At 45.0% G+C, this 27,291-nt stretch overlaps 1 protein-coding gene and 1 long non-coding RNA gene across 9 annotated transcripts in view; one reads left to right on the top strand and one right to left on the bottom strand.

The window, feature by feature from the left end:
- WWOX (WW domain containing oxidoreductase) overlaps positions 1 to 27,291 on the top strand; it is a 941,544-nt gene that overhangs the window by 309,310 nt on the left and 604,943 nt on the right. The window contains exon 9 of one of the 8 annotated variants that reach the window (XM_032853916.1): positions 17,205 to 17,388. The exons of 4 other annotated variants lie outside the window; for them this stretch is intronic. In XM_032853916.1, coding sequence (XP_032709807.1) covers positions 17,205 to 17,297 — 93 coding nt within the window. In that variant the 3' untranslated portion in view covers positions 17,298 to 17,388. Of the gene's footprint in view, positions 1 to 3,926; positions 3,981 to 7,300; positions 7,839 to 9,492; positions 9,740 to 17,204; positions 17,389 to 27,291 lie in introns of those variants that run through there. 3 more of the 8 variants (XM_032853917.1, XM_032853919.1, XM_032853918.1) reach the window with 3 other exon arrangements.
- On the bottom strand, positions 3,155 to 4,459 carry LOC116865627. The gene is made up of 3 exons (XR_004382248.1): positions 4,324 to 4,459; positions 3,919 to 4,029; positions 3,155 to 3,727 (listed from the first exon to the last, which is right to left on the bottom strand). It is a non-coding gene; the product is annotated as an uncharacterized LOC116865627 (long non-coding RNA).

The following is a 27,291-nucleotide window of genomic DNA, read 5'->3' as shown; positions in this document are numbered from 1 at the left end:
CGTAACTATGGGTATAGCTTTGATGCAATAGAGATCTTCACCGATCAGTTCTAGAAGCTATTTCATTTTGAAAGTCTTTACCTCTCTATTTAAGTAATTTCTGGCTATTTAGAATAAAAAGCCACAACTCCTGTGCCTCTATTAATGGTTGCTACTAAAGCTCTGTGGGGTCTATGTTGGGGTTAGGGGTGGTAGAGCTTGGAATTTCATAGGTAGATTCTGTATTTATATAAATATGTGCCTTGTACACATAGTTTTATAGATGTTTACAGTCAGGGGTATTCAAGAAAGCCAGATTTTTACAAAGTATTTTGAGAGATAGAGAAATACCTAATTGTTTCTCTTTATGCAAATCCAAGGTAATTTTCTCCTAGAAAAGTACTAAATATACACTTTGGCTCTCTCTTCTCTCTCTCTGAATTAATCAAGTGTGGTCGCTGCCTTAACTTGCTCAGCTGGAAACCACTGGCTTGTAGGACTCTGGGCTCACACGATGAGTTAAACACAGGGACCCCCGAGTATGGAAATGACACAGAATATTCATAAAGTCAGACTGCGTGGCTTCCCAGGAAGGTAACCTGCAGCAGGCTGTGTTTCTCTAGTGTCCATAAAACCCAGGCCACAGAGCAGCTCCATCTGCAGGTGATGGGGATTTTGCTGACGGTTTTAAAAACAGGAATAATTTATTATTATTTTTTCAGGATATTTTAGTACACACTTTCATGCATGCTATTCAACTATGGCATCTTCAGTAGGAATTAAACGGAGTGCCATTGTTCTCTTGGATGTCACTCTGACCCTGTCACATTTGCCTCTTTGCTGTCCCTTTGCACATTCACTGGGACATTTTGTATGAATTCATTCTTTTCACATGGAGGGGCGGGGATGGGAGTGGGGATGGGGTACCCCTGAAGCAAATGGAAATGGAAATGCCTATCATATAGGTAAGGCATCAGTTACTAACCTGAGAAAGTGAGAGCTGCCCACAGATTCTCAGGGTGGCCTTTGAAGTCTTTGGTTTGTCTTTAAGAAGCTGGCTTTGGATGGAAGCAGTGAGTCACGGATACCATGTTCATGCCTTTTTATAGGTTCTGGGTGATCAGCTTGTAAACGTGCATATAAATGCACACGGTTAGCTTATAATAAGTCTCATCTGTTCATATATTTGAGTTGACTTTTAGGTGTGGGCCACAATATCGGATAAAGCCCTTTTTGGAATACAGTCTTCCCCACAGAGTCCCCATGGTTTTTCACTGCAATCGTATTGAAACCTCCGCCATATTTTAGGATGGTTCTATCTATAGTGTTCTCATTTGAGCATCCTTTGGATTGTCTTCAGGGTTACATGGGAGGTACAGGAGGGTAGAGAGGAAGCATTTTGCTGAGTGCCAGGCAATGGGCCAGTTACATTTTATATGCATTCTAATTACTTTACTTCCCTCAGGAACCTAATGAGTTACAGAGTATTATGCCCATTTTAGAGATGAGGAAATCGAGGACTTGAGTGCCTTCAGTCCCTTGGCTAGTAAGGGGTGGAGCTGAGCTTCTGACATCTGTGCCCTTCCCACTGCATCTTCCTGCTTCCCTGAGTTGCACTCCACAGTGCACCAAGGCTTCCGTAGGCTCCGATGCCAACCCCAGGGCTGAGTGTGGTTTCTGAGAGTGGCACTGTGGATGGAGCATGGTATCGCTGCCAAATGAGTCTGTGGTTGAGAATCAGAAAGCCATGTGGTCAGGATAGGTCCAGTCCTGCCGTTCGAGATGGGCGGCCTGAGGCCTGGAGGGAATCACAGGGTGGGGAGTGCCGGCGGGCTGCTGGGCTGCTGGGCTGCCATTGCCGTGGGGGCAGCTCATGCTTTATTGTTTTCTTAGTTTTCTACTCAAGAACCCCCTTGCAGTGTACTCTTTCTGTGTTTTCTTCTTTCCTCCTCGAATACTCATGCTTCAAGCCCATGGATTTCTCCAGCACTTATGGGGAATAGACCAGAGGTCAAGTGGACTAGCCGTTCGGAAGGTGCCCACTTCTGTAAAATGTGGGCCTGTATAACTCAGATTTGCATTTTGCAGGAGAGAAGACTGGCACAGCATAGGGCGGGCACGTCCAATGACCTGCTGTGTCTTTGCTTTTGAAGAACTCTAGAGTAGATTTGACCCCTTTTAGAGTATGAAATACAGTATATCCTGAACCAATCCAGGTGACCTGTGAGGGTTGGGCCCGTGAGGTGGAGCAGTCTTGGAGCACTGCAGGGTTCAACACTACATGGGTGCTTTATTTGCATTTTTAGTCTGTTCTTTTATATCAGGAAGTATCACTTCCATCTCCCTCCAAGTTTGGAAAGTATTTTTCTTGGAAAATAATATTGATCAAAGATATCAGTAAGGATATGGATATCGCTAATCTCATTTGTCAGATGTAACCCGTGAGATGGCTCAAGTTTCACACCTGCCCAGTGCCGCGTTGGTGGCTCTCAGACCGACCACACCGTGTGAGTTTGGTGCCACAACGTATATGTGGAATTCCATGTCTTATACAGATTTTTTAAAACCTGATTAAAATGGCACATGGGCATTTCACGCTCAACGAAAATTGAACCTTTCACACACACTTCTTATAAATCAGAAAGCCCACCTAGCAAATTGTAGCTTCCCCTGGGTGTCCTATATTTAATGCAGGCCCACCTAGCATCTGAGTCACCATCCACTGAACTCATATTGTCACTCATCCAAATGAGGAACTAATTAGGAAAGCCAGAAAGCGGGAAGGTGTGGAAGTGTATCTGGGGAAGGTAGGGAATTCTGGGTTGAGAAACCCGTCTGCACAAGCCAAAAGCGAGTGTAGCTGGAACTCGAGATCTGATTTAATGAAAGAAGAAATAAAGACACGTCAAACAGGGCCAACCCTTTGCAAGGATCCCCACTTGGGTATGCCTAACACAGAGACTGGTGAGGCAGCCAGGAGCCGCGCAAAGGAGTTTTCAAAATCCGAGCCATTCGCAGCCCCCCCAAACCCTTGCAGGTCATGCCTGAGTACCTTCACTGCGCCCCATGTAAAAATACACTTGGAGGAGATTGGACATGCCCTATGAATTATACCTTATTTATTATCATTGAGCCCTCCCTTTTTCCGTCATGCTTTAGAATTATGGGCTGGAGCAGTTCTTAATACTCTATTTATTTTAGGGGAGGAAAATGTTTTTCTTCAACCACAACATTCATGCAATACCAACTGCTGGCAGTTTCCCCAGCATTTAAGGAAATATTGTTGCAAGGCTTTTATGTTCTGTACTTCAATCAGCCAGACCCAGCAGTATCCCAATAGAAGGACCCTCAACAGACCATTTTCAGCATTTTGCTACAATTAAACTCCTCTGGTTTTAGCCCTCAGGCAATTTAGTACCTTTTTACATATGCACATTATGAACTTTTGACCAGGGTCTAGCAGTCATATATTAGAGTGCTGCTCTTGAAAGCCGGCTTAACAAGTTCCTCTGAGTATTGCAGTTGGAGTCAGTCGTGGAAAAGGTAATTTAAGCAACTTGCAGCGAGGCCATTCAGAATCTCAGCGATGATCCTAAATATCTCTCTCTCTCTCTCTCTCTCACTCTTGCTCACTCTCCTTTTTTTTTTTTTTTCCTTGTTTCCTCTGGAAGCTGGTAGCAAGAGCTTTCAAAGTCTGTGATTGATCTTTTATTCAGTAGCTAACGAGGGCTGTGATTCTATTAGCGCGCTACAAGGCAAGAGAACAGTGATTTAATGAAGTGTCTAGTGAGCCGGCCATAGATTTATCCTGTTGTCGCTAATTTGCAGTGCCGTCGTGAGCATAAAGGAAACTGCACTCACACTGCTATTAAGCAGGTATTTCCTTAGTAAATTGTTGTAAGGTCAGGTACAGTTATCTCAGCAAAAGCGATGCCTTACCTCTTCAGTGTCTGCAGATGACAGACGCCGTGCTGAGCGCCCACTGAAGTGGAACCAGGAGATCAGAGGTCCGTCTCCAAGTCGCCCTGAGCGGAGGCAGGAGCAGATGAACTGCCAAGTAGGAGTAATAGAGTCATAATTGGTGATTAGAACTGGGAAGGTGCAATAACATCTTAATACAAACTGGCGTATGTTATAGTTACTGTCAGTTGTTGTAAACTCGCCCTGCCGCCTGCACTAGTTACGTTTCCCTTGATTAGCTGCGGGAAGCAGGCGGCGGTGGGTGCGCCAGGCGCGCTTGAGGACCGGCCCACCCGCGCCGCTTCCCGGGGTGCCGCCCTGTCGTCCCTGCTGTTTTTCCTGGGCACCCGCAGTCACGCGCCCCCCCTTCCCCCCCACACCCACCAAACGCAACACGGTAACCTTTCCCCACCACCCCGGGAGAACCGCGATTTCATAAGTGTCCTCTGATCGCCCCCTTGCCGGGCGCAGTGACATTTATGCACCCTGGCTTTGAGGCTCGTTGAACTTTTGTTTTATTTGCCTTTGCTAAGGGGAGGTGTTTGCCTCGTGTCAAATCCATATCCCACTGCAATTCTGTGTTCACAGTAACAGATTTGGTCTAGCTGTGCCAGAAGGAAAACAGGAAAGAAAATAAGGACTCGGCACTGAGGAATTTTGCATTGGACACCGGCCTTCTTTTTAGCGTGCGGCAGGGGGTATTTCAAGTGTGAGGTGCCCTTGCAGGTATGGGGAGGTGGTGTCCATCCGTGGGAAAGGCTAATTGAAGAAATTCCTTTATGATGCTTAATGAAATGCCAGGCTGGCTAAAAAGGACAGTGCTTGAAAAACAAGGTGTCCAACAGCAAATTTACACATGGCTGGAGATTTCTCCATGCTCTGTAGCAGCATTGTTCTTTAAATGCATGAAAGAAGAAGCTACCCAACATTGTCCAGACGTGGCGAGCAGCTGTCATTATTCACAAATACAGGTGACTGGTCATTTGTTTTGTTTTGAGTGGGGTGAGGCTTGGCAGGGTGCCTAGGGGCCAACTATGAGAGGAGCTCAGGAGATAAAGGGCCTGGGCACGTCTCACTAACCTGCTACACAGTAGGTTCTCAGCAAATCTTGTTTGATTCTGCGGCTGTAGGATCTGTAGAATCTTGTTAACGGTTCTCACTCTGACGCATGAAACGGGGGCGGTTCTCACGCTGACTTCGCCCCAAGGCCGCCATGTGTTAGGTCAGTTAAGCTTTATATTCAAGTGAAGGTTTTAAAGGAGTGTTTTATAACGGGGCCCTGTTTGCAGACCGTCAGCTGGATGATGATAAAAGGTTGAGTCCAACTTGCTGATTTCCCGCTGTGGGCCTTTGGACCTCAACACCGTCATTCCAGCATGTGTTGGTGGTGGAGCTGCCATGGTCCCTTTCCCACAGAATTGAAATCTTGGCTGTTTGGTCTGAAGACCAGAACCTGGGACACACAGGCATTGTGGCCTGTCGTGGAGCAGACGAAGCTGATCAGAGGACTTGGTCAGGGCCTGGGAAGGGCTCCCACTGACCCGTCCCTGAGAGACGTGGCATAGCCATCTGTAGAGACTCCCGGCTTCGCTTCACTGGCGTATCCAACACCAACCAAACTGAAAGGAAGAAGGAAAGAAGGAAGGGAGAGATAAATGGAGGGAGAGATGCGGGAGGAAGGGAGGGAACTAGCTAGAAAGGGAGGGAAGAAAGCATAGCCCCAGGTTGATGAGCACGGTCTTACACCACACACAGCACCCTGACCATGTGACGGCCTAGGAACAGTAGTGCCAAGTGGCTAGAATTTAGTGAGTGCCCACTCTGTGCCCATATCTCATTTAATCTTAGTGGCAATGCCGATTTTCTAGAGGATAAAGGTATGATTTCGAGGCCACGTCAGAAGCCAAGGCAGGATTTGAACCCATAGCTGTCTCCATTTCTCCCTCTCTCTGTAAATAGGGGAGCACTGCCCCCATTTCAGTGCGCCCCTACCCCATTCTTCCCAGGGAAGCCTCATTTCTCAAGAGGCCTGACAAGGGCTCTTCCCTCCTTTTCATTTCTCTGTAGGTCCCCATTCAGTCCCCTTGTGGAACACATGGACATTGCTCTCTCCAATCTGATTTGGGGACACACTGTTGGACCTTTAATAAGGAAATTAGGGAAGAGAAAAATAGAATTATAAAAATTCTCTTTTCTCAAGTGGATGAATAATGTGGGTTGGAACTCATGCTGTTCTAGACCTACAGACCACTCAGCCTACCCTGCCTTTTCCCTAAGGGGCCCTGAGAGGAAGATTTGGTAAACAATTATTTGTTTTAGCCTGCGACCCAAGCCCAAAGGTTGGGACAATATCCCTGAATAATGTGCGTTTTCACTAATAATCATATGGACCCATAATCTCTTATTTTAGCATGCTTTCCAGGAATGTGTTAATATTTTCCAGTTACACAACCTGTTTTGGCAATTAACTCCACGTATAAATTGCTCCTTGGTAAATAATACCCATCGTCAGAGGATACCAGTAGTGTAATCAATTTATGTTTTTTAAAGTACTCTGTGTTTCATGGATTTTTTTTTTTTTCTTTTTGAAGAACTGATCTTTAGGCTCAGAGTTGCATTCATGGACCTTATTTATTTTTTAAATGAAAGGGACTAGCATGTTAGACACAAAAGGTCACCTATTTTATAATTCCACTTATATGAAATATCCAGAATAGGGAAATCCATAGAGCCAGCGGATTGGTGGTTGTCAGGGCTGGGGTCTAGGGAGTTGACTGCTCACGGGCTCTGGGGTTTCCTTGTGGGGTGATGAAAATGTTCTGGAACTGGATGGAGGTCGTGGTTACACAACATTGTGAACGTACTAAATGCCCCTGAATTGTACACTTTAAAATGGCGAATTTTATGATATGTAAGTTTCACCTGGATAGAGAAAAATAGGGTAACGCATATGAAAGGTGTCTTGTCACATGAGACAAATTAAACTGTTTTGTTTTTTTTTTCCCCCCTTTTCTTCCATCTGCACTAAGCAGTCCCCCCATTAGAGCAGCAGGCAGGAAGTGCTTGGGCTGTCCGTAATGCCCAGGTGAGTAGATCTCAGAGAGGCAGCCTGGCCCTGCCCTGCGTGGGGTTCTTCTCAGGGCCTCGGACCCATGTGCTTTCCTTCTCATTTCTTGACCACGTTATGTGTTTGCCTGTGTTATTAATAATGTATTCCTTGAAAAATCTATGTGCATTATAGTCTTTGATCTTGTCATGAAATTTCAAAGCCAAAGTTTCCATTTTCTTTCTTTTTTTTTTTTTAATTTTCAAAGAGGTAGAGTGGAAATAATTTTAAAACTTTTAAAACTTCCCTTTCTAGCGGAGAACTTCCTGCTGACTTCCATCCATGTTAATGAGGTATGTATGTATGTATGTGCATGCGTGTGGTGTACATACATATACACATACACCCATATAGACACATACAACATGATGCAACACTTGCTTCAAGCTTACTGTATTCTAGAGGTGAGGAATGTTTGAATACAAGACTACGCATCTTGTAGATTAAAACAGAAATTAAAGACTTCAGACTAAGGCACCATCAAAAGCTCTCTTTTCATTGTTCTTTTATTGTTTATTGACTTCAAAAAGACTTTTTAGTTTAAACTGACTTTAATGTCTCTCGAATGCTCTTTTGTAACGTGACTTTGAAAACTAGGGGATAATGTCTTCATTAAGTGGAGAAAAATCTTAGGGAAAAATATACTGTAACTTGGCTTTCATTAGAGTAGAAGGAGATAAAGCTTTGCTTAATTAGTGTCTGTTTTCCCGCTGTTCAGAATTCTCAGGGAAAAGGGGGCTAGAATTAGTGCTGATAAAAGCTTGAAACAGACATAACACTGAAACCTTTTTCTTCCCTTCTCAGAATTTAGAAGAGCGCACTTTGTATAACTCTGTGAACAGTATTAGAACATTCCAGGTGTCCCATCTTCCTGGATGTACAATGACTCCAGCCCCAGCCAGTCATCCCAGCTCTCTCCACTCTTACCTTCATCTTCTCTTTTTGTTTCCAACACTTGTTTAGGACATGATGATTTGGGAGGGGATATCTATTCATATGTCTTCTTTTCTTTTTTTTTTTTTTTTAAAGATTTTATTTATTTATTTGACAGAGATCACAAGTAGGCAGAGAGGCAGGCAGAGAGAGAGAGGGAAGCAGGCTCCCTGCTGAGCAGAGAGCCCAATGTGGGGCTAGAGCCCAATGTGGGGCTCGATCCCAGGACCCTGGGACCATGACCTGAGCTGAAGGCAGAGGCTTTAACCCACTGAGCCACCCAGGTGCCCCCATATGTCTTCTTTTCTAATCCATCTTCCCCCTGCTCTTCTCTAAGCCACCCATCAGATCTGATCTTTTCAGAAAGTCAGGTACCCAATGATTTCTTGTGCACTGGATCTTTACTTTTCTGTGGCTTTCTACCTGTTCCCTGTTCTGCATCTTTTCTCTGCAGAGAAGATCTGCCCCTTAAACTTAGGAATGCTCTCTGGGCTGCCCCCCCTTTTTTTTAACTCCATTGGGAGCTGAATGCTGGGCCCTCCAAACCCTGAGGCTCCAACGTTGCTGGCTGCCTTACTCTTTTTCCCTATATTAATAGCAAAAGAGAATTGTGCATAGGAGCACCAAAATCAGAGTTCAAATCTGGCTTCAGGATCCAACCTTTTGTGTCTACATATCCGAAGGAACAATTCTGAGGGAGCCATCTCTTGGCTCCTGTTAGAAGGGGTGCCAGACCACCCTCTTTGTGTAGCCATCACCAATCCTGTGGCCAGAAAGAGGACACCGGAAAAAGCACACATAGGGTTTGGGATAAAACCGACGTTGGTACAAATCCTCTGTCTGCTATGTACTAGCTCACAGATCCAGGGTAGGTTGTTGAGCCAGTCTGGGCCTTGGTATTCACATCTACAACGTGGGGATAATAGGGCTTGTTACCTCGGAGGGTTGTGGATGGATCAGATGAGGTAGAGAATGATGTAGTTAAAGTCTGTGTTGATCTCAGCAACACTCTGCAGCCACCTAATTCTGCATCACAACAAATCTGCTCTGGCTTCTTCTAAGTAGCAGACACTTGCGAAGAATTCCCTTTTAACTGTTCCCCCTGCCATCATCACCAAAAAAAAAAAAAAAGTATTTAAGAGTCAACTTTCTATATTGTCATGTCTTACGCCTGATAATCCATACGACTTAGCTGTCTTTATTGTGCCTCTCAGTAGATGGACAGGTAGGTAGATGGATTTTGTTTTAACACCTGTGCCATCCTGCTGGCCTTACTCTTTTTTGAATGCTCAAATGCCACTGAGTCATGGGTTTCAGAGACCGATGTAAATACTGAGGTTTTAAGTGGCATGGAGTCGCCGCGGGTTTGTTATGTAAACCCTCAGGGATATTTATACCCTCTACTGAGAAGGGTAATTGAGCCTCCAAACCACCCACCAAGACTTCTGCCTGTAAAATATTTAAGGACTGGTACTATACAACCATTTCCCTTATGCAATTTGTTTTCCATCTAGGAGCAGGAGAACAAGGGAAATGCAGCTCAGAGTAACTTATAAAAGCTAAACTCTTAAGCCACTAAATGCATCTCCTCACAGTCGCACCTGGAGAAGGGCTAAAGGCAAACAAAAAGTAAACAAAAAAGGGACCAGGGTTCAGAAATGGAGATGACAGAGTTCTCCAGTGCAGCACAATGACAGTGTCATAAATCACCCATTCTAGACGTTCCCTGGAAGCATAGCATGGAGTGTGCAGAAGGGGTTTTTAATAAAATGGGCCTCGTTAGAAGGTGCGAGAAACTGAACTTCAGAAAGCAAAGCAGGCTGCTGGGACACCTCGGAGTGTGGCACACAGTCATCGGCTTGTGCTGTCTCGCGCTTGGACTGTAGAAGTGTCTCGAGGTGTGCTTTCCTGAGAGGACCGTGCCCCTGGAGGAGTGTGCCCCAGGAGTCTGGGTGAGGTGGCACTGGGTCACAGAGATGCTCTCAAACAAGTCTCTGCACAACTCGAGGTGAGAACCAGAGATGTGGAGGAAACGCTCAGGGACTCGAACAGGCGGATACGCTTCAGATCGATGTATTATTAAAGGCATCACTGGCTGCCCACGTCTATACAGTGTCTTGGACACGGTAAACCGTATTGACTAGCAGGCAGTTCTTCCCCAGGTGCTGACTCAGGACCCAGGCTCTTCCCATCTTGTGGTTCATCATCCACCCCTGGCTTGCAAGGCTGCATTGCTTGGTGCTGCAGGTTGGTGGAAGAGGCTGGGACATGGGCTCTTGCGTGTGGAGGCACTTTAAAGACCAGGCTGGGAGCGGCATGTATCTGTGAAACCCAAGAGGCTAGGAAGTGTGGTCCAGCTGTGTGCTCAGGAGGAAGAGGAAACAGGTACGATAAACAGACAGCAGGTCTTTGCCCTGCCTGACGTACTGGTGGATCTCTGTTTGAAATCACTTTGGATTTTCTCTCTCTCTCTCTCTCTCTCTCTCTCTCTTTTTATCCCCAAAGTTCTTCATGTGGATGACTCTGGAGATAGCCGGAGAGAAATTGACGTGCTTCCCGCCCTGCACAACCTCAGCCTCTTGGGGATGCAAGAGCCCATTCTTGTTGTCCACGGTGCCGACTGCCAGGGCCTACTTCCCAGTAGGGAGAGCGGGCAGGAGGATGCTTGCTCCCCTCCACAGCCCTCCCTAGCAGCTGAGGGGCTGCGGGAAGTATCAGCAGAAAGTATCAGCAGCAAGTATCAGCAGAAATCCTCCCAGGCCTTCTCGGAGACCTTCTGCTCTTGGATGAAAAGGCAGGGCTGCGGGTATTTTCTGTCCCCCTTTCTTCCCATGTGCAGTGTGGATTTGATGATGACAGGCACGGCTGCCTCCTTGTCGTCATGAAGCCACAGACGGAAGGGAAGAGTCACAAGAATGGCGGAGAGAATGGCCCTAACCCTAGGACCACAGCCTGGAGTCAGGAGCTCTGTCACCGTCAGCCGGGGTCTGTTTGCCCTCCTCCTGCGAACCAGTCACTAGCAGACGTAGCGGTATGAGTGTGGGATCTGGGTTCAAGAGAGATTCTGCATAAACCTCAGGGCTGAGAATTCTCTGGGATGCATGTCATCCCTCACCCTGTTTGTCCGCTTGAACAGACGCCAAACAACCATTGTGTTCTGCTTCACTTGGGAAAAGTACTCCAGTGCAATGTTTCTGGAAAGTGACAGGTTTTAGCACTGGAAGACTGCCTTGCCATTCAGATTTTTCTCAGCAGCACATTTCTGTTGTGGCGACGTGGGATATGATCTCAGAACTTGGCATCCTGTGTGCGTGCCTGAAGCGGTAGTGGCACTTCTTGGCTTTCTTTGTCTTATTGGCCCATTTCCTCTTTGTCTTTGTACTGAAGCACATTTATGTTACGGTAATCGCCTCATGGTATTTAAAGATCTCTATTTGGGCCACATTGGTTAGAAGAAGACCGTCTCTAGGCGCTAGTACCTGAGCATCATATGACCTGAACCAGACTGTAGTTCCCGTCACTCTTGACCAAAATAATACCATTAGGAACTGTCCCACTGCTGCTGCTACCACTCATGATATCCCCTGCCAAGGAATTGGGTAAACGTTGTGATGCAGTAGATGCCTGACTTAGGAAATAAACGTTCAGAGCTCTGTCATACAGCGATGTGCAGTGTTTTTCCCCCTATTCATGAAAACTCTTCCAGATGACAGTTAGCAGGTTTGATACTCTGTATATACTACAGGTGTGCTTCTGTAGAAATAGAATACAATGCAGACTCTCTGCTTTCCTCAGTAAATCCATTCCTTTGATTATTCCAGTCAGTTATGATGAGGCAAACCTGTTTTTCTGAGGCACCCGTGCTTCCAGTGGTCAAGGAGTGATGAGAGGGAAGCTGAAAGAGGGAAGAGTAACACGGTAAAATCAGACTCTGTATATATTTCAAATTAAAACCCCAGCCATGCAGAAGCAGCCTGCAAAGGATTGGCCGCAGAGTCCGTTCCTGTGACCAGCTGCATGGACGATGGAATTACTAAGCAGGGCCAGAGGGAACCCGGTCAGCCTCGTAGATCAGAAACCAAGGCTGTCGTGTCTCTAGCACCGAACAGTTCAAAGGCATCCATTTCAGAAGCCTTTGTCCGTTTTTAAATAATGGAAAACTGGGGCTTTGGTAATTGTTTCTTAAGGAAGAAACTCAGTTAAGATTAGAATGTGAATCTCCGTCCGTTGAAACTAAGTCATCTTGCTGTTCTGCAGAGCGCACACAACTTGGAGTGCATGCCATCAGGTTTTGCCAGATTGAAGAGTCTTTTGTTATCAGAGTATTGGCTGAATGGTCCCAAATGAAAGTGGATTACTGGCCCTCCTCCTTCCTGGCTAGTCTGTGGCTCAGCAGGGGAGACAGCAAACTAGAGCCTTGCCCCAAATCTGTCCTGCCGCCTGGTTTTGTGTAACCTGTAAGCCTAGAGTTCTTTTTACATTTTTAAATGGCTGCAAAAATGTTAAAAGACAAGTAATATTTCGTGATACATGAAAACCGTATGAAATTTGAATTTGATTGCCCATAAATAAAGTTTTATTGGAAGACAGGCTTGCTCCTGCATATGTGCACTGTCTGGGGCTGCTATAAGCGTTATGATGGCAGAGTCTAGTAGCTGCAACAGACAACATGCCATCCGCAAAGCTGAGAGTATTTACTAACTATCCCTTTCCAGGCAAATTTGCCGACACCTGCTTTAAGTGATGTACTTACCTGTGAGCAGAGTCAATGAAGGAGAGATTTCGGCCCCTTCTCTCCCAATGAAATGAGGGGAAGGTCAGACTGTGTTCCTGCCCTCAGTGCTGCTGCAGATCTTAGGGCTACTTTTTGGAGTTCTTTCTCCACAGCAGGGCCCAACCCTGACTTTTCCTGCCCACCCCACTCTTTCCTCACAGGTCTGTGCAAGTTCCATAGCGAGATGTTGGCTAAGGATCATTGCAACCAACCGGTGGTTCTCTGCAGGCTATGAGTCACCTCTAAGATTATTGAGCCATTGTGTGGCATAGCAGACCCAGGCCTCGTAACATGCCGGCCCCCACTCCACCGTTCTGCGGCCTCAGGATAATTTAGGGATGATGAGGGGAAAGTGGTCTCTCTTTATCTATTAATTCCTCGGAGGAAGTTCTGTTCAGAATGAATAGTCTTGAAACGTGTAATAAAGTTGCCTATCAAGACCACTTTCACAGAGAGATTTAAATGTGATAATAAGAATAAAAGAAAATGAAGTGACATTGAGGGCGTCTTCTTTTATAACAGCTCTTGGTCGTGACTGTTAAGCACACTGTAAAATGACTTTTATACATTTATGGATCGAAATGGTTCTGCTGAAATTTTAAGTGTTAACATTGTTCAAACTTCCATTACTAACACCTCTCACATTGCTACAAACGGTTTCGTATTTGACATTTTGATCATACTAACCTGGGACACTTTACACTGATGCTTTCATTTCATGCCATAGGAGGGTTCTGCTTATTTCGATTTCAGCTCCCTTCTCTAGGAAGCCAATACATTATGTTTGCACATCTTACCCTGATGCATGCTATAAACCGATGGGCACAGATGTTCTGGAGAGACGGAGGAAGCTCAGATGTTTTGTCAGATTTACACGGGGTAGGAAATACATAGATTTTTTTTTTCAACCTATGGCTCCTTCCTTTTCAGATTTTCTTGTTTGCTTTCCTTGAAGCTACTACTTCGCAGACTGCTATTCAAAACTGCACCTTATTTTTTTTTTATAACGGCCTTACTGAGATATAATTCACATACCAAACAATCACTCATTGAAAGTGTACAACCTAATGGCTTGTAGTATATGCACCGAGTAGAGCAGCCATCAACACAATCAATTTTAGGACATTTTTATTACCCCAAAAAGAAAACCTGCACCTCCTAGCTGTCACCTCCCAACATCCCACTCCATCCGCCAGCCTTAGGCCACCACGCATCTCCTGTCTGACTCTATACATTTGCCTCTCCAGACATTTTGTATAAATAGGATCACGCGATACATGGTTCTCGCTGACTGGCTGCTTTGACCTTGCATAACGTTTTCGAGGTACACCTTCTTTTTCAGCCCTTTGCTTCTTACTTCTTTCTTATAAGTAGAACATTTTTAAAAGGGATACTTGGCATGCACAGGAATATCTAACCCATGTAAGCATGTGGGATCTGTTGGATTAGTGTTCGTGGCCCCCAGGACAACCAGCAGCGCCTCACGCGTGCTGGGCATTCTTCCAGTGCCTGCCGAGTACATGCCTGGGGACTTGATAAAGCTGATGCTAGGCGCCTGGGCCTTCACATCTCTCTCAGCATCCCGGTAGGCGCATCGCAAAGAAAGGTGGCCTTATAATAGGATATGCATGAAAATGCGCTGAGGGATCACCCGGCACCCAGCACCAGAAGCTCAGAAGTCAGAAGCTGCTTCCCTATCTCAGAACGGGCCTTTGTCTTCAAGGTCTTCTCCACCCTGTGTACCGAGCACGGGGACCTCCTCAGACTCTTCTGGGTTCTCCTCCGCCTCCCAGGTTGGCCATGTCAGCAGCATCTTTCTTGAGATGGGAGCTTTAGGTAGATGGATAAATGTGGTGTGGTAGATAATTTGCTTATTTCTTCCCAGTTCTCGCAAGAGAGAGTAAAGAGTCTTTTTGTTATAAATGAGTCCTTTGTCAAGTTTCGTCCCGCTTTTGCAAGGCTGACTTTGGATGGGGATAACTGGAGCCTTGCTTTTCATTTTGATGAAATGAAAGTTCATTTCTCCGTCTATGAGGATCATTTTCCAGTTTGCCAGGACTGGCCCATGGAAACCTGTCTTGCGTGTTTTAATTGTTACCAAATCCAGGGAAATCGTGGCTGGGAGGGAGGGACTGTGAACTTACTGACAGAATTGGACCACTGGCTTTCATTTCATTTCAAGACCTGTACCCTATTATCACAGAGAATGGAAAGTCAGCTTAAGTTAGCACTAGCTAATTGCTTCCTTAGTTGAAGGCCTAAATGAGTTTTAAAGTGAAATGCGTGTCTCCAAGTGCTGCATATCTCCAAGTGCTAAGTAGCCAACACACAATAGGCAATTGAGATAGCAAAGGGACTAATTCAGAAGAGGTTGTTGTGTTCTTTTCTCTTCCATCTCCCCACCTTTCTCTGTCTCTGTCTCTGCTTTCCTTCCCTCCCACCCTCTGTCCTTCAGATCCTTCTTTTCTTCTCTCTTTTCCCTTTCATTTAACCATTATACATACTATGGGGTTGTGTCTGTAGGCTTTTGTTGGTAATTAAATAAATTATTTTTACATTTAACGCAATCTCGAATTACTAGATGATCATCTTAGGCACTCCAAAGTATAAGAGCCCTTGAAAGCAATATCCACGCATAGCTATTCCATAGCACGTCTTACAATCTAAATATTGCTTTTAGTGTAATCGAAGCAGCAAGAGTAGTCACAAGCAGTTGATGGACTATTTTTCAAATTGATTTCAAAAATGTATTTAAGGGGATGATCTTCTAGTCTAGATTACCTATTGATTTTTAATATGAAAAGCTCATTATGTAAGCAGGAACTGCATATAAAAACCTAGCAAACCTTTGCATAAATCCTTTAATTGAATTTCCAGAGCCTGTGGTTCTACTTTTTTTTTTAATTAAATCTATTTCTTTTTTTAAGTGTTACTGTGTAATTTGCATGCTGTGAAGAGGCCCTGTCCCAGATAAAGTGCCATTGATCCTTATTAAACCTCACCTCTGGGCTTGCTTAAAACTAACTGGAAAAATTAAAGTGTTCATGCCGCAGTGCACTTATAGCTTATGTGATAGGATTATGGAAAAAATAATAAAACTAATTTCCAGGAGAGAATTTATAATGTGAGATTTTATTTTTTTCAATTTGATAATTAATAGTGAAATCATATCATATATATAAATCATATTTCAGCCTATAAACGGAAATGGCAATTAGTAAAGATAATATATACTTGATGTAAAACCATCATGTTACGTGTGGATAATCTTTTGGCACTTTAATTTTTTAATTGTAGAAGGAAAGGATTATGAATTCAAGTCCAACACATTAAATGGTGGGTTTCCTTTGAAAAATCTGATTCTTTTACTATGCAGTATATTAGGAGATTTTTAATATTAGTGTGGGGAAGTATAAAAGATACAGAGAAAGATATTCTGGTTATGTTTGTGCTAAAATGTATGTATTAGAATTACCAGGGGAAAGAAAAATATAAGGGCTGCAATAGGTTTTTCTATTTTTTAATACCTAACATTTGTTATTTTAAAAGCAATAAAATCCCCTAAAGAAATATTCATAATCAATAAGAACACAAAATATGGAATATATTAACTGAGTTATAAAAATGTTTGTAGTATAGCACAAAATGAAAAACACAGCAAGTTATGTACGGTTTAAAGTGTAATCAATTTTGAGGTTGTATACAAGATATAAATGATAAACACAAGTTGTAGCATTTTTAGTAAAGGCTGTTACAAAATACTGTATTTATGGCCTATTCCATTCTTTTTATAGCTCATTAATGTAGAAAACAAACACAGTGTATCCGTCTTCTCAGACAGCTTAAAATTCCCTTAAATGATATTTTTAAATGGGAATACTGAGCTCATTTGATCTGTTTCTTCTTCAAGCACGTGTGAGTTTGAACAGGCGTATTTACTGGGGTTCCTTTTCATACTCTGGAAGGAAAAAGAGCTGCTCTCCCTTCAGGAAACAGGGCTGAATGGAACAAACACCTTTACAGATGGCTTGGTGGTATCCCCCTCCTCTCACAGGGCTCCACACCTCCCCAAGTCCCACCCCACCCTGAGAAGAACCTTCATCCCTTCAGAAGCTGCATTAATTCTTCCAGGCCACAAGGGGGCTGTTGAGTTACTGGTTCACTGCACTCGCTGGCAGGAGAGAGTTTTAATGCTGGTTCCAAAGGTGCTCAGTTTCCTGTGGTACCTATGAATATGCACGCAGTGTGTGCTCGGCAATCTACCAGTTCAAACTAGACAGCTGGTTCTGGCGGTGAGGTGTGTTTTTTGCTCTCTTTCTCTCCTTCCCTTGGACAAGTCCTTTCTGAGTAAGCTGAATCTATAATGTCATTAACTTATTTTCAGTATCTCATTTGGTTTTGATGTTTCCATCATGGCCTCTTTTTTTTTCCTTTCATTTTGTCATTCTGTAGAAGTTATTAGCCTGTTATGATCGATGGAGCAAGAGTTTCATGGCTCTAGGAGCCACAAACTTGGGCATCCAGCATTCCTCAAAGCATAAATAGGATTTAGCAATGCTCTATCTGTTTCCAGTAAGGTAAGAGTAGTTGGAAAAAAAAGAAAAACAAATCTTGTTAAGAGGGGCAAAGTTTTTGAATTGTTTCCCCTCTCTCTCTTATTTGGATTAACATACGGCTTGGCACTACATATTTCTATCCATCCATCCATCCATCCACCATCCATCCATCCATCCACCATCCATCCATCCGTCCACCATCCATCCATCCATCTATCCATCTACCATCAGTCTATCCATGCATCCATCCATTATCCACCATTAGTCCATCCAGCCATCCATCCATCTACCATCAGTCTGTCCATGCATCCATCCACCCATCCATTAGTCCATCCAGCCATCCATCCATCTACCCACCATCCATCCAACCTTACACCCACCATCCATCCATCCACCATTAGTCCATCCAGCCATCCAGCCATCTACCCACCATCCATCCATCCACCATTAGTCCATTCAACCATCCATCTACCCACCATCCATCCATCCTTCCACCCACCATCCATCCATCCATCCACCATCAGTCCATCCAGCCATATACCCACCATCCATCCATCCACCATTAGTCCATTCAACCATCCATCTACCCACCATCCATCCATCCTTCTACCCACTATTCATCCACCATCTATCCATCCATTCATCCATCATCCAACATCCATCCATCCATCATCCACCATCCATCCATCCACCATCCATCTACCCACCCATCCAATATGTATTAAATATTTGCTATGCGTCAGGCACTACTTCAGACATTAGGGATATGAATTTGAATTTGGATCACTCATTGCCTTCAGGACTCTCATTATTTGTGGAAAGGACAAAGACATATGCTAATAAATTTAACAAAGGGAAACAGAGATCGAACTCAGCATTGGGCTTACTCACCCTTGGGCCATAACATTCATGATAACGTTGAAAGCTATTTTTGCTTATGACTCTAGTTTATTTGTACCTTGTAATTTATAAAACTAACATTACTGTAGAGAAATACTTCTTTGTGGTTTGACAGTATTAAAGAAGATGCTCTACCTAGTAAAAATGGAGATGGCATGTCCTTTTCCCTCGAATAGGTTGACATCAGTCTGGTTACCTCCCAAGAATCGTGTGCCATTGTCATAGGAGGGCTGACACAGAGGGTCATCTATAGAATGTGGGCGATCATCTGCAAGTTGAGGACAGGGGCCAGGACACCAAATAAAGTGGTGTAAGTATCTGGCCCGGGAACCTGGACAGTGGCCACAGACAGGATTCAGAATTCCACACTGGGAACAAAAGCCAAGCTGAGATAGGAAAAGCCCAACCAGCACAAATTAGGGGCCTCTAATAATGTTGACCCAGTAGTGCCCCCAGTCACTGCCCCTTCCTAAAGACAGTATAGTATAGCCAATGACAAAGAAAATGGGGCATGTAAGAAAACTGAGAGGCTTGAAGTGATGATTCTCTTGGCTTCAGAGCCCAGAAGCAGGCTTACTTAATCTTATCCAAAATGTCATATTTTATCTGAGGCAACTGATGGATTACAGGGCTGAGCTACATTTTATAGAGTATCAGAATAGTCAGCCTTTTGGAGTTTCTTTGTCTAGTATGATAGCCCCTAGCCATGTGTGGCTATTTAAATTAAAATTGATTAATTGAAATAAAAAATTCAGTTGCTCAGCCACACTAGCCACATTTCACATCCTCAGTAGCCACATGTGGTCAGTGGCTGCCGTATTCTGTGGTGCTGATACCGAGCATTGCTGTCACGGCAGAGCCTCCTGCGGGATAGCACTTCTCCAAAGCAGAAGTCTCCAGCATGTGAAGAATGACCCATTAGGGTTCCAAAAGAAACATTACAGTTTTTGTTTATCCATTTACTTCCTGTATGTGTTATTAAACGTCTCCATGCTTATGTCAGGTGGTAGGTACTACTGTTTTAGGAGCTTTACATATATTTACATATATCATCCTGTCTAGTATCCTATGAAGTAGTACTGCCATCCCTATTTTGCGGATGAGGACACCAGGTGTACTGAGTCAGGAGGTGGCAGAATTAGGATTCCACTCAGGTGGTCCAGCTCCTGGTCCTTCCTCTTAACTGCAGCACTATATGGGCTCTCAATTAAGAAGATTGATGTTTACAAAAATTACATAGATATGTTGACATGGGTACCTTCCCCAGCCCTCTGATAGGGAGGAGCCGATGAGAGGCATTCTGAAGTAAGGCTGGTTGTGCTTGCTTCGGCAGCACATGTACTAAAATTGAAGTAAGGCTGGCTATTCGCCTAGGCACGAGGTCATGGTGGAGCTGCTGCTCCTTGTGGACTTTCAGCAGTGGAAAATGCATCGTGGTTTCCCCACGTGTGCTTGGCTAAATGGATTGAGACATTAGATTATCTGGTTTGAACTAAAGCATCTGTTGCAAAATGAGCAAAAGCTTTAAAAAGATTTCTGCAAAGAGACCTGTGTTTGAAGATAATATTTATAATGCAAATACAAGCAAGCATTTTTTTAAAAAAATGGCATCATTGTTAGTTCAGCTCCTTCTAATATGAGCCCTTCATCTGTTACAAAGTAAACACAATGACAATTTGATCAGATCTCAGAAGACGTCAATAAAAAACCCACAAATCTACATTAGCACAAAGAGACAATTGCACGCACTGTTTTTAATGATGAATGTAATTCCTACCCTGTATCATTTCTGGTGATCATAGCTAATAGAAGACTACAAGTTTATGATTTATAAACACCACAGACATATACTGAAGTATCTGTCTTGAATTTTTCCTCTTGGTGAAGGTGCACAATTAAAACAGTCTTGAACCTTTACGCTCTTAAACGGAATCTGTGGTCTCTGCCTGTCTTGGTTTTCACTGTTCATTTGGGTCCTGCTCTGTTTATCCTCTGCTAACTAGAAGAACACCCTTTTAATAGAGTTGAAAATCATGAAATGAAAGGTATTTTGTAAGAAAAAAAAAAAGCCATTGATTGAAACAAAGACTCATGGCCTAGAGACTGAACTTTCGATGGGAACTTTGCTGAGTATGCCTTTGTTTATCATTAACTGTGGGAGAACTCTCCCACCTTCCACCCCTTAATTTGAAGGTATCTAAACTTTTTAAAAATACATTCTGACACTGGTACATAATTGCACTGAGCCTACTTGACAGAAGTCTGAAAAATTGCAAAGATAGAGGTTTTCCTTGCATTCTGGAAATATTCCCCAGAACTTCTTCAAGCATGCCAAATGTTTTGCTCAGGGTAGGGGAATTGTGCGCGCGTGTGTGTGAGAAAGTGTGTGTGTGTGTGTGTGTTGTGAGATGATAGAATTGTGTTTGTAAAAACTGTGCAGAAATAACATGTTATCTATGAACCTTTCCTATTCATCTTTCTGGTGCTGGTACTTTAAAATAAAATATATAATTTCTGTGCCAAAAGGGAACCTTCACTTGCCGGGAGATTTCTTAACTCCCTCTGTATCCCTGGTTAATGCTGACCTACCCACCACATACATTTCGGTTACCTTTGGTTTCCATACGCTTTTTGAGAGCTTTAAAAACAAATCTGTGTCTCAAAAATAGTAATTTAGAAGCTGCTTGTTACTGCAATGGCCGCTCTGAGAAGTGGGCGGATATGACATATCCATTCGGATGGAATCGTGGAGCAGATGGTGCCATATTTTCTTACATCATAATTCCACAATCCCTATCAGTGAAACAGAGGTGAAAGAGGTCACTTGGTTTTTCCAATGTCGAATTGCTCCACAATTTTTTTTAAATGAATTAGCATTTATTGAATGCTTACTGGGGCCCATGCTAAGTACTTTACATGTGATTTCTTATCTCCCGGCCACCCTGTGAAGTGACTGCTATTATTATCTTCACTTGTAACGGTGAGGAAACCGAGGCTCAGAGAGGTTAAGTAATTGGCTGCGTCATAATGCTGGTCAGTGACAAAGTGCCTGTTAGCACAACTAGCCCCTATTAGCACCAAGACTGTTTTCCAGGACCATGTTGTGTGAGAGTGAATGTTCTGACAAAGAACATGTGTTTCATTTTTCTGGGGAGGCACCCCATCTTACTCATCTGTTTTGCTGTACCCAGAAAGAGTGTCAGGCCCACAGGAGACATATGGCACTCTCTGTTAAGAGAAAGGCCTGAAAAAGAAAGGGCCATTCATAGATGTTCCTGGAAGTGGGTTGGTGGTGAGCATCCCGCTCAGTGGGAGCGGAAGCTCTGCATGTCAGGGGACCACTTTAGAAAAGGGTAAAACATTTTGGTGCAGAATTTTGGGAGGAGCCAGCGAACCTGAGGGTCACTGAAGCTTTCTCTTGGTTAGCATCAAGGTTGTGCTGGGGCTGAAATTACACAAAACCAAGATGGAGTTGCCTCCGTTGTGTCAGTTTCATTCCTTTGAAACATTCCATGTTTCTGCATGTCCCCATCTAGGGGAGGAACCATCCAGCCCCCAGGAAGTGTGCCTCGGCTTTCAGGGGAAGTCCTCCATCTACTAAGCAGCATTCTCTGACATGGGAGACTTTGAAAGTGCTTTCCTTTTTACCTGCATCTGGGTAGATTTTTTTTTTTTCCAGTAGTTTCTTAATGGTCTTTAGTGAAGGAAGTAAGTGGCACTGATCAGTGAAGGTGGACAGTAAGATTTATAATGTATTTGTGCTAGCTGATTGCCAACAGAACCGGCCTTTCCCAGCGGTGCTGTACGTAGACTCGGAAAATCAATAGGGATTAACCTCTGACCTCCTTCACATACTTATACTGTGGGCTGCATCGCTTACCAATATTTCATCTGTTTCACTTAGCCACTGCTACTTACTCAATAATGTGTGGCCGGTCTCACAAGATAACTAATTAATTTTTTAAAATGCAGCATCACTTGTAACTGTGATAAAATATCACACCTTTGGAAATCAAGGCCCTTTTGGTTTATTTATTAAACTCACATTAATTAGTCTTAATTAAACAAATAAAAAAAACCAGGGAAGGGAGCGAGCTAAAACTCTAGGGTTTGCCTGGCTCACAAAAACCCCCTTGTGATTTTCAGTAGAGGGACCTTTGTGGCTCTAACAGAGCGGGTGTGCCTTGGTGTGTCATTTAGAACATGGACCCCTTTTGGGAAAGTTGCTACTTTTACATTTTAGACATATACCTATATCTTATATATATAATATAAATAGCATATATATGTCTAAAATGTATATTTTTTTCTGTGAAAGGGACATTTGTAGATAAATAAATGTGCCACCTTTTGTCCCCAAGTGCCCTAAAGGGGCATTTGTAGATAAATTGATAAATATGCTACCTTTTGATGTAAAGAACCTGATGTATCATTTTTTCAAAGGAATCAGATGTATTCTATTTGCAAATGTGTGCATAAGTTGTGTAAAACATATTTGTATGAGCCACTCTCAGTTAAAAGTACACATAGGATGAAAAGAGAATGGATTGGTGCTAATACTTTTTTACCTTTCCCTTTAAGCTTTGACATATAATGAAGTGCTCTGCATCTGTCTTAAAAAATTGAGATTTGTTGTAGATTTCCTTCATCTAAGACCCTTTTGTTTGCAGTTTTGTTTTGTTTTTTTTTTTTTGCAAAGTATACCTATTCCCCAGAGTTTACTTACAGTTTGCTATTGATCCTGCAGCTGGTATTTGAATTGGTCGATGTCCTCTGTAACTTGTTTAAGATACCCTACCTGAGCTATTAGTTTAAATAATGTATTCATAAATTGATTAATCATTACAGTAAGACTTATTAGCTGCATTTATATCTGCGTGTTATCCACAATTGACTTGTACTCTAATAATCACGCATACTTAAGCAGCACTTGGGTTTTACACTACAATTTAATAATTATCAAGTTGAAAAACAATAGTATTTGTGTGCAGTAGTGGAGGCCGGGCTTTAAAGGTAGGGCTTGGTCAGCAGATTGCTACTTTTACTTTCCTTAGGTAAAACAGACAGTCTTCCCCCAAAAAATGACATATAGGAAGCAGACCAACTTCTGTCAGCCTCGAAGGAATGATCAAGTTTGCCAAAGCTGTCCTGGCGTCACAGTTCTGGAAGATGGATGGGGGCAGAGGGAGGAGAATTTGAAGGGATAACACCTTTGTCTCCATTTCTCTAATAGCTGCCTCCTGGGGGGCAGTCTTTCCACGGGCTTTTCAGGGTGCCCGCTGCCCCCATAAAGCTCCTGTGCCTACAGGAGACTGACCCCCGGCTCTGCGCCCCCGGTGAGGCTGACCGCCGCAGCACCCCAGCACCCCAGCACCGGCGTGCAGAGTAGCAGCTGAGCGGGCCACCTTGCTCCCGAGTGCGACCCGCAAAGTAAGCTGGGGCAACTTCGGGAAGCCTCCATGCACGTTCCCAAGCAGAAAGTAAACAAGTCAGCTGAACACAGGGCTTAGGGCTACATGCACTTTAAAAAATAAATTTTGTTGTTTAAAGCAGTTTTAGGCTCAGAGCAAACTTGAGTGGCCTGTGCAGAGAGTTCCCACAAAGCCGGTGCCCCCACACACGCACCACCTCCCCCGGCTGCGCGCTGTAAGCACACTATGGCAGTTTTGTTGAACACTGTCCCTTGGGGAGCGGATGGCAAATGATGACTCTGCATCAGGCCTGCCCAGCTGGGCCGTGCCTGACTCCGTGGGCAGCCCGGCCGGCCGCGGGTTTCTCCCTGCGGGGCGGGGGGGAGGGGGTCCCGTTAGGCTCTCTCCACTTCTCCTCCCTGGAAGCCGAGCCCCCTTTCTTCCTCCCATTTGGTTGGAAAGTCATTTTGCCTCGCCGCGTGATTTTTCTACTTCATAAATCCCCCTTCCAAGCATTATTCAACAACCTGCTAAATTAATATATGCCGCGCTCTTCGGCGATGGGGGGCTCTTGCGGCGCGCGTTGGTTCGGCTGTGCCGAAGGAGCGCTGCCCCCGGGTGAAGGACATCTGCCCACCAGCGAGCCATTGTGCTTCTGACGCGGGGCGGCACCTCCGCCTGGCAGCGGCTCCAGCGGAAGGAGCAGATTGCCACGGAGGCTCCCTCTCCCGGCCTGGGGCCTCATCCGTTCCTGAGCGGGAGCCTGCGTCCCCCGCCGCTCCTCGCGCCACCCACCCGTTCCGCCAGCCTTATTCAGTGTCAGCAGGGATCCCGTTCCTACAGAGGCCAGCGGGCCAGCCGGGAAAGCTTCAGCAGATAAATTATTTACAGTGTTTAATTATCATCATGCAGATTTCTTAAACTTCGCGGTTACCTAGGAGCCCGGGTAGCCGCGGAGAGGAGCTCGCGCAACTTTGAACAAGAGCCGTTTTACTGGAAGACAAAATCCCTTTGTGAATGTGGCTGCCGTGTCCCATGGCTGGGTGGGGGTGAGGGGTCTGTGACGCTGTGCTGGCAAGTGGCTGACGCCCGGCTCTCGGGGAGGGCTGCCGGCTCGCATTTCCAGCATTCGCTGCGGACCCCGCGGTACATGTGCCGTGGGCTGCGGGTCGTTACAGGACGTGGAGGCGACACATCCCATGTTGTTCTGAATACGCTCTGTGTAGCTACGGCCACTTTGCAGACACGGTGGACACGACCTCAAGGGCATAGCCAAACAGCCAGGCTCACTGCCGTTCCACAGAAGTACTGCATTTGGAGTACTTGCCTTTGTTTTCTCCTAGAGCTATTTAACCGTGAGTTTGTGTCATTTAACCTCTGACAGTAGGCGTGTCCAGCAGCCGGTTCAACAGATTCCTGGGGATGGAGCTGCGGCTCTCTGGAGTCGGCCAGATCCCGCGGCAGCGCAGCGCCTTGTGCTTGACTCACTGCCAGTTTTAAATTGCATCCTGGGTTCGGAAGAAGTTCATGATCTGCTCCTAATTCAGGCTCATGCCTAACAGGGCATCCCTGCACCATTTTCTGCTGGGGCGTGACGAGCTGGCTGGCATGCTGCTAAGTGTCCTCGACAGCAAGCAGACACATGTACCCTGACTGGTACACCCCCAACGAGTCTGTTGTACTGATATTAAGGACAACAGTATTTTGCCAGAAGCTATAACGAGATGATTCTGTAACAACAGCATGGTGACACCAGACTATGTTTTGCAATTTTCTTTAATATTTATGGTAGATAAATAATTTATCTCTGTTTTTTTTTCCCCCAGGTTTTTTTTTTTTTCTTCATCCCGAACATGTTGAAATAGACAGGTGCTAGGTTTCCCTGAACGACTAAAGCAAGGATGTGGTTATTTTCCCCCCAGAAACAGATGCATCAGCAGAGCTGAGGCTCTGGGAATTGTTTGCACAACTCCGCGTCCCATCTACTAATCCAAACTAATGAGATCTATTAAAGACCAGCCCACATGTTTGAAGGGAGTCACTTATTAATGTGACATCTTTGCATGCCATTATAATATCAGGACCACCATTTGCTCAGGTTTTGGAAAACTCAAAGTCATGGCTTGCCTGTTACCTCCCCGAGACTTCCTGCAGAAGCTCCTGGTAGCCTGGGCGCCTTTTCAGCCTTGGCACTGTCGACCTTCAGTGCCGATCATTCTTTGCTGTGGGCTTCTGTTCTGTGCATGATAGGATGTGGAGCTGCATTCTAGACCTCTATCCATTAGATCCTAGTAGCAACCCCTCTCTGCAAGTAGGGGTAATCCAGAATGTCCCCAGATATTGCCAGACGCCCTCTGCGGGGAGGAGGGCAAAACATGCATTCTAGAGCCGCTTTTCCCAACTATTGCGAGTGTACAGGAAAGGAAAAATGAGATTGTCTCATTGCATTTAACCCCTCACCCTTCGGTTTCTAGGACTCTCTGGCCTTGCAAACAACTAGATTTAGAAATAACTTTATGTCACCAAATCAACTTCTGCCCAGGGGACCTAGATTGGAGGGAGAAAAGCAGTGTTTCTACCCAGGGCCACTAGCCCACAGCCCCAGGCTCTAGCAGAAGTGCAGCCATTATCAGAAGAGGGCCCTGCAGAGTAGGTGGAGCTGGGCCGCTTCTTTCTGGGATTGCTGCTCGCTCTGGTGTCTGAGCGCTGGAGTACGCAGCTCTCCTCTCTGGGGCCTGCGGGGTGTGCCTTATAGAGCTTCCTGCCGCCCTTAGCTGGGGGTGGACAGGATGTGGGAATCCAGTCCATTCAGAGGATGCTCCTTATCCTGATAGCCTTCAAGTGGACACAGTCTCAGCAGTTAGTGCGGAATGAATTTCGGGATTGGTTCCTGGATTCTCCAAGCTCTCTCCCAGGAGCAGAGCATGTTTTGACAGCTGGACTCTGGTACCACCGTTCATATCCTAGTGCAGGTGAAAGGTGCCCCTGGAATTGCGCCATGCTTAACCTGTACAGCGGTGCCCATTTTTCCACCACAGAAGGGCTGAGATGGAGCTTTTCCTGGGTTTTCCTCTGCAGACATAGGGCTTTCTGGTTTTCCAGCTGAGCCTGTCACTATGGCATCTTAACACGGGGGGATCCATTCCTTGCTGGCCCTCTCTTGCACCCGGGTCCTCAGGTAGCTGATGCGAGAGCCTCTGGAGCCGCTGTGGGGGGCGCTGTGGGGATTCTCTGCTCATTTGGCATCATCTGAGACGGTGACTGTGATGAAATAGGGCACGTTGTGAGGCAGATGCTGGGATGTTTTTTGTGAGTCACTTAGGACCCGGGTGATGTGGAGCAATTGATTTCACCTTTCCGAGTGTTAGTTTCCTCACCTGGTAAATGGACGTAATGATGTCTCCCTGGCATGGTCGCTGGGCGATCAGACTAAATGATGAATGTGCAGCATGTCTCTCAGCTGTGTCCCAGAGGAGGCCTTGGGTCAGCTACCCCCGCTGCTGCTGTTCTTTTGGTCTTGGGCATTCCCCTCACGTGTTGGGCACTAGGCATTCCCCTCACGTGTTGGCACTAGGCTGCCTTGACTCCTCCTGCCAATAGGACCTAAGACCTCTTGGTCTTTTCAGAGTCCCTAAATTCTGCAGTGAGTCGGCCCTTTCAGAACAGTTAAAG

This window comes from Lontra canadensis, unplaced genomic scaffold (assembly GCF_010015895.1).
Source record: "Lontra canadensis isolate GAN:19392208 unplaced genomic scaffold, GSC_riverotter_1.0 scaffold8, whole genome shotgun sequence".
NCBI classification, from domain to species: domain Eukaryota; kingdom Metazoa; phylum Chordata; class Mammalia; order Carnivora; family Mustelidae; genus Lontra; species Lontra canadensis.
The sequence above is the reverse complement of the archived record's forward strand: the minus strand, read 5'-3'. Positions and strand labels throughout refer to the sequence as shown.